Below are 13,549 nucleotides of genomic sequence, written 5' to 3' on the forward strand. Positions count from 1 at the left end.
GTGCAGGTACTTCTCAAGCACAAGAGTGGCCAGTATTGGTCGACAACAGATATGCAAGTAATGCAGTGGCGAGACTACTACAGTGAGTGCTCTGCTAGTTTTAGTTTGCATTGTTCGATAGCGCCTACCTGAGAGAAGGAGCGGGAAGAGGTGGTGACCAGGATGTGGAAGATGTGTGTTTGATTGTCCGTTGCAGTCGGAGTTTGTCCTTTGTGGCAGCACCAAACCAGACTGTGATGGATGAACACAGAACTGATTCCATGACTGCTGTGTAAAACTGCCTCAACAGCTCCTGTGGCGGGCCGTGCTTCCTCAGAAGTTTCAGGAAGTACATCCTCTGCTGGGCCTCTTTGAGGATGGAGTTGATGTTGGTCTCCCACTTCAGGTCCTGAGAGACCATATTTCCCAGGAAATGAAGGGCTCGACGGTTGACACAGGGCAGTTGGACAGCGTGAGGGGCATCTGTGGCGAAGGATGCCTCCTGAAGTCCACGAGCATCTCTCCCGTCTTGAGCGTGTTCAGCTCCAGGTTGTGTCGGGCGCACCACAGCTCCACTTCCTGTCGATACGCAGACTCGACACAGTCTTTGATGAGGCCGATGACTGCGGTGCCATCTGCAAACTTCAGGAGTTAGACAGCCGGGTGCGTTGAGGTACAGTTGTTCGTGTAGAAAGGAAAGCAGTGGAGAGGGGAAACATCCTTGGGTCGCCCGATGCTGGTGGTGTGTGTAAATGAAGTGGTGTCCTCCAGCCTCACCTGCTGTGTCCTGCCTGTCAGGAAGCTGTAAATCCACTGGCAGGCAAGACACTGAGCTGGAGAAGCGCCATCGAGGTGCTCCAGGATGAAGTGCAGTCCCATGTTGACTGCGTTGTCCACAGACCTGTTTGCTTGGTACACAAACTGCAGAGGTTCCAGCTGGGGACCTGTGACGCTCTTGAGATGGTCCAGCATGAGGCGTTCAAGGGACTTCATGACCACAGATGTCAGAGCGACAGGTCATCTGTAGTCATTCAGACCCGAGATTGTAGGTTTCTTTGGCACTGGGATGAGAGTGGAGCGTTTGACACAGGATGGTACCTCGCACAGTTCCAGAGATCTATTGACGATCTGGGTGAAGACTGGAGGGAGCTGGTCCGTGCAGACTTTGAGGCAGGATGGAGACACAAAGTCTGGGTTTGCCGCTTTGTGAATCTTTTGTTGTTTGAAGATACGTCTCACATCTTGTTCGTGGATGGTCAACACACGAGGGGGAGTCAGAGGTGTGATGGTGGTCGCTGGTGCAGCTGGGTGTGTGAAAGTGTCCTTTTCAAATCTGCAATAGAAGTTGTTCAAGTCGAAGGATTTTAAGGAATTTATATGGCCCTGGAGATAGGAGGATTTTCTCAAATTCACATTCTTTTAGTAACATTAATATTCTAAACAGTAATATTCAAAATATTTACAGTATACGGATGTGGAGGGTCCCACGACTGGGTTTCCATTGGGGCCCCAAGTGACTGACTAAACCCCCGTTTAACATTAATATAGACTACTCACAAAAACGTTGGTATTTTGGGTGAAATTTCAGAATGAACCTAAAATGCACAACAACACATAACAGTATCAAATATATGATTATTGATTGTGTCCTGCCATATTGAACTGAACAGGTTTGGATCCCAGTTGCACACACTTAACACAAGTTGACCTCTAAACACATATTTTAAACAAATAATAAAGCTTAAATACTGTAATTTAAAGGCTGTAGTGCGCCAGCAAAAACAGATAAAATTAATATTTACTATAAAGAGCGTTGGTTATGAGTTTTTGGAAATCTTTATTTTAAAAAAAAAAAAAAAAAAAAAAAAAAAAGTACCTTCTTCAAGTCTTTCTAGAAGGCTCTTTTGGCCTCAAGCAGGTCCTCAAGCAAAAACAACTGATTACGATCTTAATGTTTCTAAAATACCAAGATCATTATCGGTTACAATTAACAGCCCTAAACTTAAATCTTGTGGTAATGAAGTATCCCACATCTCAATTCAAAACATACTGTATGTGACAAACATGCAGTTTATTTTTTCCAAGTGGTACAAACCCCAGTTTGCAATGTGAGCTTTTACAGACGTAGGCCAAGTTTGAAAGGATCAATTTTAAATTTATACTACAATAACCATCTATAAATGGGAGAGATTTTAATTACTTAAGCAGAATGATATATACATGCTAAATTTAGTTGAATTAAGTGCATGTGAGTCATTATTCAGTACTCTTCTTTTACACAGAAACAACTAATTAGTAAAGTATAAAGTCTAAAAATATAGTACAAAAGATATACATACATGCACACCGCAACAGGTAGGAAAGTGAATTCCAGTGATAGTATCGCAGTCCACTCGTAGAGCAATGCAACACAAACGTATATTTTCCTCTCTCTACTTATGTCCCGACATTTTATTTCAGAGCTGAAACCTCCAGCAAAGGTGTCCCAGTCTGTCAATGTTCTTATGCAGGACACTATGAATCGGTGACACGTATCGTGCCACATCACCGTCCCGGGAGAAATCTCTGCAGAAAAGGCCCTTATCCGGGTTGAAGAAAAATTTCTGAGGCATGGGACCATTTGCCCTCACATACTCCCATACTGCCAACAGCAGCAGCCTCACCTCAAAAGGTGTAAGGTGGGAGAAAGCCTCGTGGACATTAGCTAGCACAGGAGGAAGCAGCTGACCCTCACCCATGCAGGACACCAGGAGGCAGGAGGCCCGGAGGTGCCATGGAGAGTCTGTGGACGAGGCCTCGCGAGATGCCTCCCAGTGGGCCAGCAGGGTGGCCAGGAGGCCTCTGAGCACAGCTGAGCAGTAACAAAGAGCCGGGCGTCCTGCCGCCACTACCTGAAGCAGTGTGAAGAGCACAGGGTGGGCTTCAAAGCAGCGCCGAATGTGAATGTCTCGTTCCACTGTGGTGCGGGCATGCTCCTCTGGAGGCCACGACAGCTCCCCGTTGGCCACATCTGGACATACATTTTCCACCAGTGTGACAGCAACAACCTTGGCTGCCTCGGCATTGATGGGCGGTGGTTCGTCAGGGTCTGATGGTGGCCGTGAGCCGTTGAGACCAGAGGAGCTACAACACTGGACCACGACAGTCAGCAATGTCTGGATGTTCTAAAGAAATTAGGAAAACACTGGTGAAGTGTGCATCCTGGGTTATAAATTTTGACACACAAGACAACTCCAACCAAGTACATAACTCTTTTTTCTGGGCTCAAACGTTAGGCATCAATTAAGCCACGTTCCGCCAAGCAGTATGGTTCCACTTGGTAAATCCGCTTGTTGGTGTGTGGGGAAAATTCGCATTCAACTAACAAAGTCCATTCTCTAGACCATTGGAGCTTAACTGTTGTCACACTGGCACCTGCATTATTGTAGTGTTGCCAAGTCATGACCCATTTTTAGAGAAGTTAAAAAAAAATAAAGAAAATGTAGTGTTATTAAACATAGCCTATTTCTATCATATTTAAAAAAAACTTTCAAAGTGCCTTTCAGTCCACCTTATTAAAGAAACTCAGGATGAACATAACTGAAATGTACATTGAAGTAGAATAAGATATCAAAACTGCACAAAATACAGCAATAGAATTTCACTCAAATCTTACCACCAATATTTTTCTTTTAGCAAAATCACTTACCCAAAGTAATAACTACTTACTTATTCATATATGTCAAAATATTATTTTCCTAAACAGTTCACTGGACAGGGGGACCTCAGTTTACAGGGGTGTTACGCTCCTATGGTTGCGACAGAACCTCAATTTGTACATAAATTGGAACGTGCCGTGGTCTATCAGTAACCTACAATAACACAGTAGTAAAGTCAAAATTACAGTAAACATTTGTATGAAAAACACAAATATAAAATCCAATAAAAAACAGTAAGCACAGCACTAACTGATCATGCCTTGTTGTGCCACCTGGTCTTATGGCACCGCCCGAACTAGTTCATTGCGTGACATTCGTATCCTCAAAACATCGTATGCTGGTACAGTCATAAACTGAGGACCCCCTGTAATTTTTTACTACATGTCTACGACCCACCCATTATGGGTGCGTGACCCCACTTCTGGGTCCCGGCCCACCAGTTGAGATTTTGAATCACTGCTGTAGACTAATCAACAGACAGCAGCATGTCAAGCGTCACCACAAGCGAACTCTACTGTTTTACTGTGACACGTACACCAACATAAGGGTGGTGGTAATTGGGGTAATAAAGGTCACCCTTTGCAGAAAAACAAATCTTGAATCAAACTGGGACAAAACGTGCTATACTTGGTGGACACGAGGCTTTTCGACAGTTATGTTTTTATCCCCAGGAATAATTTTACTCACCAGGGTGACCTCGGATGGGTCAGGCTGAGCGCTAGCGGTACGCATCTTCAATCCCTTGCCGATCACCCCAGCGTGAAACACAGACCACACGCTACCGGAGAAGTTGACAGTCGTACCGAACCGACAGTTGATGTCCAACAAGGATGCTCCAAGATCAGGGGATCCCGACTGGGATGACACAGGAGTGCCCGACATGTCTGCAATCTGCCCTCCAAAGAGGCCAGCATTGCCTTTATGCAGCACTCCCTCCACCAGCTGTTGAAGCACTGCCTTGAGAGTGAGGGGGGAGTATGCAGAAAAACGGGACAGCATCTGAACAGAACAGCTCACGGCCTCAGCTGCCTGCCCCCTGTCCCTCCCCGCCTTGCCCACTTCCCCTCGTCTCCGCAGAGCGAGAAAGAAATGAGCAACAGCGGCGCGAGAGAGCAGGAGGTGGTGTGCCGGGGAGGCGGTGCGAGGGAACGGACTGGCAGAGAGGAGTCTCACTGCAGCATGGGACACAGCTGGGTCGCCGTGGAGGAGGAGCGGGCTGAAATCGTGGAGGTGCACGGAAACGGCAGATCCCACCTGGACACCCATGGTGGACTGAGTATCTGGTGTTCCTTTTCTGTCTTCATCTTGGCTCTGGATAACCGTGGCCAGATTTAGCAGCAGCTGCCGAAGCTGCCGGGGTCCCAAAGTGTGTGTGTGGATCTGGGCCACACAGTGGGCCACAGCCGCAGGAATAAGGCCTGCCATGCAGGACGAGAGGGTGTTGTGGAGCTGCCAGGCCAGAGACAACTCCTCTGGATTGCGGGCCTGTGTGAGGAGCTGACAGAGGGCTTCGGTGGCCACGCTAGTGCCACCGTACACAGACAGCAAGCAAAGCAACTGATGCAGCCAGAGATGCCGCTTTCTCTCCAGTCTCAGTGTCTCGGCACACAGCTCACCGACGTGTGTCTGCAGCTCCTCCAAGAATGGGATGACAATCTGTGGCTGAGGGGAAGCCGAGCGATGGGGATGTCCGTCTGCCCCGTTAGAGCGGTTGTACACCAATTTGTGGAGGTGCAGAAGCAGCATTTGTAGGAGGCTATCACAACCTTCTCTGACGCCTTCGTGAGGGGATGGCGTAGGACTGGAGATGATGACTGAGGCTGGCGTGGCTGTGTCCGCCAGAAAGCGGAGGACCCGAGCTCCCCCCGATGGGCTTTGACATATAAGGTGGACAGCAAGGCCCAGCATGTTATCCAGTTCTTCTCTGGGGAGTCCATGCAACAAACTGTGCAACTGCAGCAGGACAGGCGGGCGCAGCAGTTCCACCAGCTCAGCAGACACAGCGCCAAAGAGGTTTGGGGACATTGCAGCCAGCTGAAGGAGAAATGGTACCGCAGCTCGACGAAGCTGAGGGGAACCCTCCCAGGAGGTTGAGGATAAAGTGGGCGACAGCGGGCCGGAAGAGCTCAGGCTCTCCTGGAACATCCTGAGCAACTCTTTTCGGATGCTCTCAGAGTGGTGCGCTGCCAGATGTCCTAGGATTCCCACCACTGAGCCGATCTTTGGCACTCGGCTGCCTTTGTCCACCCCGTTCACCACCAGCCCTTGGTCCTTGGCGCCATGGGAGCAGAAATCTTTGAGTCCACAGGCCAGGACTCGGCTGATGATCGTCCCTGGGAAGGCAGAGCCGATGTGAGCCACAACCCAGTCAAAATGCGGGGAATGCTGGACTGAGGTGTCTAACAGAGCATCCACACAAGCATCAGGGCACCAGGCCAGCATGGCGGCCAAACACTGAGAGTAGGCTTCCATCAGGGAACAAGTGGCGGCACAGGACATCCAAAGCTGGAGAAGCTCATTGAGGCTAGAGGAGTGGGGGGCTACCCTTCGACCGGCATGTTTGCTGCTTAGCTGACCCAGTAAGTCCACAGCCCAGCTGGACACGAGAGGGGCCCAAGCCCGCGGGTTGAGGCGAATGAACTCCGAGAGTACACCATGAACCTCCTATCGACAAACAGACACCCACATTCAGATTCAGAACTTGATTTGCTGAAGCGAGGGGCAACTTTAATCGAAAACACAAAATATTAAGATAGTAGGGATGCACCGATACCACTTTTTAATGAAAGTGTACAAGTACTTACATTTGAGTACGTGCTGATCCCAAGTATCTACATTTCATAATGCAATACGTTATGCAATTGTGGTGAATGTTTTTTATTTTTATTTTGACCAAATATTGTTCAAAATCACAAAACACAACCTAAAACACAAAGTGTTGTCATCCGTGTTTACCTTAAAATACCTCCACACAGCTGACATGGCTTCTGCCCGGAAGTTTTACAGTATTTTAGGCTGGTGAAGTGTTACTGGTGTAGTATCGGTGCATTTTTACAAGTATGAGTACAGACATGGAGTATCGGTCCCTAGAAGATGGTGATGGTAATGTTCTATAATAACTTTGAAATCCTCCCACCTGAATGATGTCCTCCAGATTTGAGCTGATCCCAGAACTGGCATCACCCTCAGTCTCCAGATTGTGCAGGAAGATGGAGACATGCTCATCATAGACGCCCCTCAGATGCTCCAGCACGGCTCCACGACAGGCCGGAACTGAACGTAAAAGACGCACGGCGCAGCGGGCGTGTTCCCAAACACTGAGCTTGCGTCCCTGGACTGTATCAACGCCACTGATGAATGACTTGATCTCCTGAGACAGTTCCTGGCCACTAAAGGAGAAATGGGAGCAGGAAGTTAGGGAAGAAATGAAGGAGAGTTTTGACAAGGAAAATTATGAAGCAAGACAATTCATGTTACTAACTATTTCCCCTCAAAGTTCGTGATCCTTTGATTGTTGTTTTTAACTAATTTCACAAAGCGTCACAGGAAAGCACTCAACTGCAACGGTTCAGCACTCACGCCACTTCTTAAATAACCTTTCAAATTTAATGCCAAAAGATAACATTTACATTTTTAAAAAAATCTGCCATCACAAAAATATATTAGTATTGATTGAGATTGTCTAATACGTTTATATACATAAATACCAATGTGTTTATTCCTGTGGTTGTAGTTCGCTCTTAAGTGAGAATCAAACTGTGGTCATACTGTATTAATACTTTATGGCAGCGGCAATGAAAAATGACAATTACTCTCTGTATTAGGAAGGTACAATTCTCCAATCTATCGTGTAAGACATTTTTTATTTCAAATAGTTAATCAAGCTAATTTGTTTGGTACAATTTTTTAATTCTAATAAACAGCACACGAATTAAGGAAACTGTGTTTGGTAGATTTTGTTTGTAACAATGCTCCTTTGCAACAGGGCTTATACCACTGGAAACCCTTTTAAATAGTGCCACATTTGTAAGGGACATGCATTGGTGGGATGAGCAGCTAAACTGAGTATGTGGGTTGAAAGAATTTGCCAAATCTCTGCCAAACATCTTATTTTGCTGTTGCCATTTGACTCTTTTTTTTGTGTGTTTGGTGTATTGTCTTATTGAAGTTTGAAGAAACAAGACATTGGCAATTTTACAACTGATTCATAGACCAATCAGGACCCTCAGCAGCATGTGGAAGAACCATACGCAGCCGCAACAGTCTGGAACCTCCCTCCTCATGTTCATCACCAGCCAGATCACGCATTGCTGCGAGTTGGCATCCCACTTTTCAACCAGCATTTGCCGCAAATCAATCAACGTGGTTGAGTTGATGTTGGTCACCCTGGCATAATAGCAAGTCCAAACTGATCCCACAGTTGTTCAGCGGGATTAAGGTCAGGACTGCTGGCAGCGGGCCATTCCATCCTCCCCACTCCCAAAATTTTGGAGGTAGACTCTGATAAACCCAGCTCTGAAGGGGCAGGCGTTGTCATCTCGGAGGATAGCATTAGCGTCCCAGACTGTGGAGAAATGAGATTGCTGCCGAATGCAGAATCTCAACTGGAATTCTCTGCATTGAGATGACCTCCAATGATGACAAGGCAGAGGACGTGTGCACAACCCACATACTCAACTGTGCTGCTCATACCACAAAATTCTTCTTCCTCACAAATACGGCACCATTTAAAAGTGAAATGAACAGGCTTTCCAACGGGTTAAGATGAAGCATTGTTATAACTATGAATTTAACAAATGCCCTTACCTTTTCTGCTAATTTAATTTAAATTAGCAGTAGTACAATTTCTAAGAAACATTTAAGTATAGTTTTGCTAATGTGTTAACTTTGTCGTGGCGAAGCCACGCTCAAAAGTTGAGTTTGATCGTAAACATAAAAGCGGTTATAGTGTGCAGTTGAGGCACGATGAGCCCCCCGACACCCCCCTCCCCCTCCCCCGAGACGCTTCCAAGCACCACTCACTCACCTCAGGACAGTCGGCGGCGTGTGTGTGTGTGAGCTCTGCATCGCATTCAGCGGACTCCCGTCAAACACCACAGACATCGCTTGCTCGCGTAACATTTAAGTGGAACATCCAAAACCTCACAGCAGCTCCGATGCTTCAATGTGACCAATTATGACACGTTTATCTTATTATTCTGTGTCAAATATCAGGGAAGAATATGCCGAAAGGGCGCTCCTTGGCCGGAAGTTATTTCTTCTTCGATGGAGAAGAGTGAAACGATGGCATCGACTGATATCATTAGCGACATCTTGTGTCCGATTGGAAGGCTTCTTGATTTTATTGCAATGGATGAATTAATACACGATATCGTGCCTTTTTTTTTATACCTCAAAATTATATTTAATATGCTGGCCGAGAAGTACAACAAATACACGAAACTGAAAATAAATGTATGTGCTACGGAAAATCAAGTTGTTTGATTGACACGGCGTCAAACAATCACTTCTCATTAGCCCTTTCTTTCTGATTCCTGATTGGTTGGTAAAAGTGCTTCACATTTTGTAAATATATATTTTAGATGCTCATTTTTCTTTTCATTTTTGCAGTTTAATTCTCCCAAATGTTGGTTATGTGTTACATTTGGCAAACGATAACAACGTACATTTTTCACTTTTTTAAATTTGATGTCATATGTATATGAATATAAATTTAGTTTTCCCTCAAAATGAAATTTCCTTGAATTTAAATTAAGTGACGAGATACTGAACCGTCACTCAAAACGAATTAAAATTATTTCAATTTCATATTTGGAGTGCAGACATTTTTACTTGCATGCATTACAGTACTGAAAACCACAATGGTGGAGTTCACTTAGAGATAACGTTTTAAAAACTCATTTCAAACTAAAATACTTGAATAAATACAATTCAAACTAAAATAAATAGTAGTCCAAGTATATTATCATTGAATTTACTTTTAGTAAGACTTTTATTTTGAAAAACGCACTCATCTGATCTCTGGCATGCGCTAGGGACTTTTGCTGTGGATTCGTCACATATATTAATAGGTAGATACTACACGTCCCTTCGAGCTGCGTGCCTACGACGACGCTAAGCTAGGAAGGTCAATGTCATCAACGCATTCCGTGTGTGGGCGGCAAGATAGCCAAAAGAACAAGGATGCCGGTACATTGTCCTGCACACAACGCTGTGCATCACAATAAGGGAACTGGAAATTACATTTCTCAGATAATACTTTTTTCTTTTCTTTTTTTTACCTAAAATGTTCTGTATTGATAACTTTTACGTTGATTTAAAAAAAAGTGAAAATTGGTTGAGAATTGAGCAAATTACGACTTGCTTTCAATGTCTATCCTTGCAGTGCTTTAGTCGGGAAGGTCGCCTCGCCCAACATGGCTGCCACGTAGGCACGTCGGTTAGCCGGTTTGTTGCAGTGTGCTGGCGTATCTAGTGTTCATGTCTCTGATTACAATGAATGACTTTCGGTGAGCAGTCCAGACAGAACAGAAGTGGACACCCGAAGCCGAGGTAAGGACAGCCACACTGAAAACGAAACTTAGAAGCAAAGTGATTTTTTGTTTTATGCGGGAGATATTATGAGGCTTATTTGTGCAGTTGAGTTTCAACTAATAACGAAGGTTCGTGGTGTTCGGATGCTTGACGTAGAGAAGTCACAGTCTCCCAGTTTTGTCGTTAATAATAATAACAATAATAACAACAACAACAACAACAATGGTTCTGTTCATTAAAAAACTATATTATAAATTCCAGTGCACTGTCCAAATTGCAACGTGTAATTTAAAACTAATCATATATAATATAAATGAGTCTTTTAAATAAATTCCGTTTGCGTTCAAAGTTCGTAAGAAAAGTCACAAAAAAATGATCATTTTTGAGGTGGAAGAGGAACTGTACTGTATGATACTACTGTATATACCCTAAAATGTCATTTTTATGATGATTACTATCTCACGTATAGAGGAAGACAAAAGGATAAAACCTCTAAAAATGTGTTTCGCTTTCTTGTAAATTGCTTGGCAAGCCGCAAGTCGCCACCCAAAACACACGCACACAAACACACACTGAGGTTAGGTTAGTCAGCTGTAGTGTATTGAGCTGTCCCAGAGCCTTACAGTCTGCATAGTTCACATACAGGTAAAACCTTTGCAGTGTGAACCCCCAAATGATTACATTTCTCTCTCGATTGTGTTTTCGTTTTGTAGGCTGTCACATTCTCCAGAGAAATTCAGAGACATGGCATCAGCACAGGTATGAGCATCCTCTTTAGAAGTAGTGATTTTATATGATTTCATTTGAAAGCCATGCCAGAATGTAACTGTTTGCTCAGTTGCTGCTGTACTTTATGCCGAAACCCTCGTAAACCTGATGTAACTAACTTATAACTCTGTTTTCCTGCTTGTCCTCCCTCCCCTCAAGTGTGATGGGAAACCACAGCCTGGCGACTTGATAGAAATCTCCCGCGGCACTTACGAGCATTGGGCCGTATACGTTGGCGATGGCTATGTTGTTCATTTGGCCCCATCATGTGAGTTGTGGTCCCACAAAAGGCTAATGCTAAACAAAAGCGCACCAAGCCCACACACATTGGAACATTCCACAGTACAGTGGACTAAAAAAATTAAAATAAAAAATACACACCCCTGTTCAAATGCCAGGTTGTTGTGGTATAAAAATGGGACCAAGATAAATAATTTCAAAACGTTTTGCATCATTAAAGTGACCAATGTACCGTAAACCCTGTCCAACTCTTATTTAAAAAAAAAAAAAAAAAATCTTTTTGGGAAGTAAAAAGAAATAACATGGTTGCACTCAATACTACAGTGGACTCTTACAACTGGGGATGTGGCTGTGTTCAGAATTAACCACTCACATTAAAACTCATGTTAACTGGGAGTCTGCACACAACTGCCACCATTTAGAGTACGTCTGATTAACCCTATACACATATAAGCTGTTCTAGTAGGCTTCTGCTAACTTTTTTTCCTTCATGGCAGAATTCAGAACAATTTAAACTTGATTAATCAGTTTTTATGAGATGTTTGGGCAATTGTCTGTGTTTGCCTAACGGTAAAGCTGCTGATAATGTTACGATAACTATTATTGATAGTTAGCCATTGGCTGGCAATCAGTTAAGGGTGTACGCCGCCTCCTGCCCGAAGATAGCTGGGATAGGCTCCAGCACTCCCGCGACCCTGGTGAGGAGAAGCGGCTCGGAAAATGGATGGATGGATAATATTGACTTCATCCTGGAATTCTCTTCTATGAGGGAAAAAAAAAAAAAAGGCTAAAAATCTTATCAGTGATCGACCAGACTGTGTTCATCCTTAGAGTTTCCACTGTAATTCTGCCCAGACCACTGACAATTTGATGTGTTCAATTTAAAACCTGTTCTGCAAACAAAGGTCAGTTTCTCCCTGTGTGTCACCCTTTCTGCCATAGCGGAGGTCGCGGGTGCAGGCATCAACAGTATGATGTCCGTCCTGTTGGACAGCGCCATCGTGAGGAAGGAGGAGCTGTGGAAGGTAGTGGGTGACAACCCCTATACAATCAACAACTTACTGGACCACAAGTACCAGCCCCGCCCTGTCTGCTTGATTGTGGGGGACGCCCTCGAACTGGTGGACATGGAGCTGCCATACTGCATTTTCAGTCATAACTGCGAGCACTTTGCCACCCTGTTGCGTTACGGCAAGCCCGAGTCCCGACAGGTAGGTGAAAACATTTACACAATGAGAAATGCATTATATTCTTGGGGGATCTGCGAAGTTACAGTGGTCTTGTGACATACGTGTTTAATTCATTCCGTGACCACGAGCGTAGGTCAAATCGACTCTCCCCAGTAAATGAATAGAAATGCCATTGATCCGATTGCACTTTACAAAAAAAGAGTCATTAGGATAGTTCATGATCCCTGGGGACCTTGTGCATACAAATTCCCTTTTTAAAATCTGGTATTTTAAAATTCTGTGATCTAGTTAAATTTATGATCAGGAGGGAAATATACAATCTAAGGAAATAGAATTTTTAGCAGTCCACCATCTATTCAAGTTTGAAAAATATGAGCACCTCTATTTGGGTTCGGGCATTGCCGCCACGACAGCCACAAGGAACATGGTCCACTCGGACTCAGGATCCACCGCCTCCACCGAAACGTAGGCGAAGTTCTTTCTGAGGTGGGAGTTGAAGCTCCTTCTGACATGGGACTCTGCCAGACGTTCCCAACAGACCTTCACAATATGTTTGGGTCTGCCAGGTCGGACCGGCATCTTCCCCCCACCATCGGAGCCAACTCACCACCAGGTGGGGAATCGATTGACAGCTCCGCCCCTCTCTTCAGCCGAGTGTTCAAGACACGCGACCGCAGGTCCGATAACACGACCACAAAGTCGATCATCGAACTACGGCCTAGAGTGTTCCCTTGCCAAGTGCACGCTGACACCCTTACGTATGAACATGGTGTTTGTTATGGACAGTCCAAGACGAGCACAGAAGTCCAATAGCAGAACACCACTCGGGTTCTGGTTGTTCCTCCCAATCACGTTACTCCGGGTCTCACTGTCGTAGCCCACGTGAGCGTTGAAGTCCCCCAGCAGAACGAAGGAGTCCTCAGTGGGACCGCTCTCCTGCCCCCTCTACAAGGACTCCAAAAAGGGTGGGTACTCTGAACTGCTGTTTGGTGCATAGGCACAAACAACAGTCAGGACCCGCAGGGGGAGGGAGGCTACCCCCAACATACAGGTACTGAGTCGGGGGGGGGGGGGGCAATAAGTATGCCCACACCTGCTCAGCCCCTTTCACCGTGGGCATCTCCAGAGTGGAAAACAGTC

General features: G+C 45.2%; 3 protein-coding genes across 3 annotated transcripts in view; 1 reads left to right on the forward strand and 2 right to left on the reverse strand.

Moving 5' to 3' along the window:
• Window positions 1-1,864: 1,864 nt before the first annotated feature.
• ints5 (integrator complex subunit 5) lies at window positions 1,865-8,913 on the reverse strand. Its single transcript, XM_061685230.1, has 4 exons — window positions 8,704-8,913; window positions 6,814-7,066; window positions 4,365-6,341; window positions 1,865-3,143 (listed from the first exon to the last, which is right to left on the reverse strand). Exons 1-4 carry the CDS (start codon window positions 8,796-8,798, stop codon window positions 2,436-2,438), a joined length of 3,033 nt encoding a protein of 1,010 aa, XP_061541214.1. The 5' UTR covers window positions 8,799-8,913; the 3' UTR covers window positions 1,865-2,435.
• The window catches only part of scyl1 (SCY1-like, kinase-like 1), a 52,162-nt gene continuing 45,618 nt past the window's right edge, over window positions 7,006-13,549 (reverse strand). Inside the window, exon 19 of the mRNA XM_061685235.1 lies at window positions 7,006-7,066. The gene's annotated coding sequence lies outside the window, so the exon portion shown is untranslated. The remainder of the gene's footprint in view (window positions 7,067-13,549) is intronic.
• Window positions 10,157-13,549, forward strand: part of LOC133407676 (phospholipase A and acyltransferase 4-like) — a 5,243-nt gene continuing 1,850 nt past the window's right edge. Inside the window, exons 1-4 of the mRNA XM_061685792.1 lie at window positions 10,157-10,229; window positions 10,925-10,970; window positions 11,139-11,247; window positions 12,162-12,430. Coding sequence (XP_061541776.1) covers window positions 10,177-10,229; window positions 10,925-10,970; window positions 11,139-11,247; window positions 12,162-12,430 — 477 coding nt within the window. The 5' untranslated portion in view covers window positions 10,157-10,176. The remainder of the gene's footprint in view (window positions 10,230-10,924; window positions 10,971-11,138; window positions 11,248-12,161; window positions 12,431-13,549) is intronic.

The sequence above is a fragment of the Phycodurus eques genome, chromosome 9 (genome assembly GCF_024500275.1).
Source record: "Phycodurus eques isolate BA_2022a chromosome 9, UOR_Pequ_1.1, whole genome shotgun sequence".
NCBI lineage: Eukaryota > Metazoa > Chordata > Actinopteri > Syngnathiformes > Syngnathidae > Phycodurus > Phycodurus eques.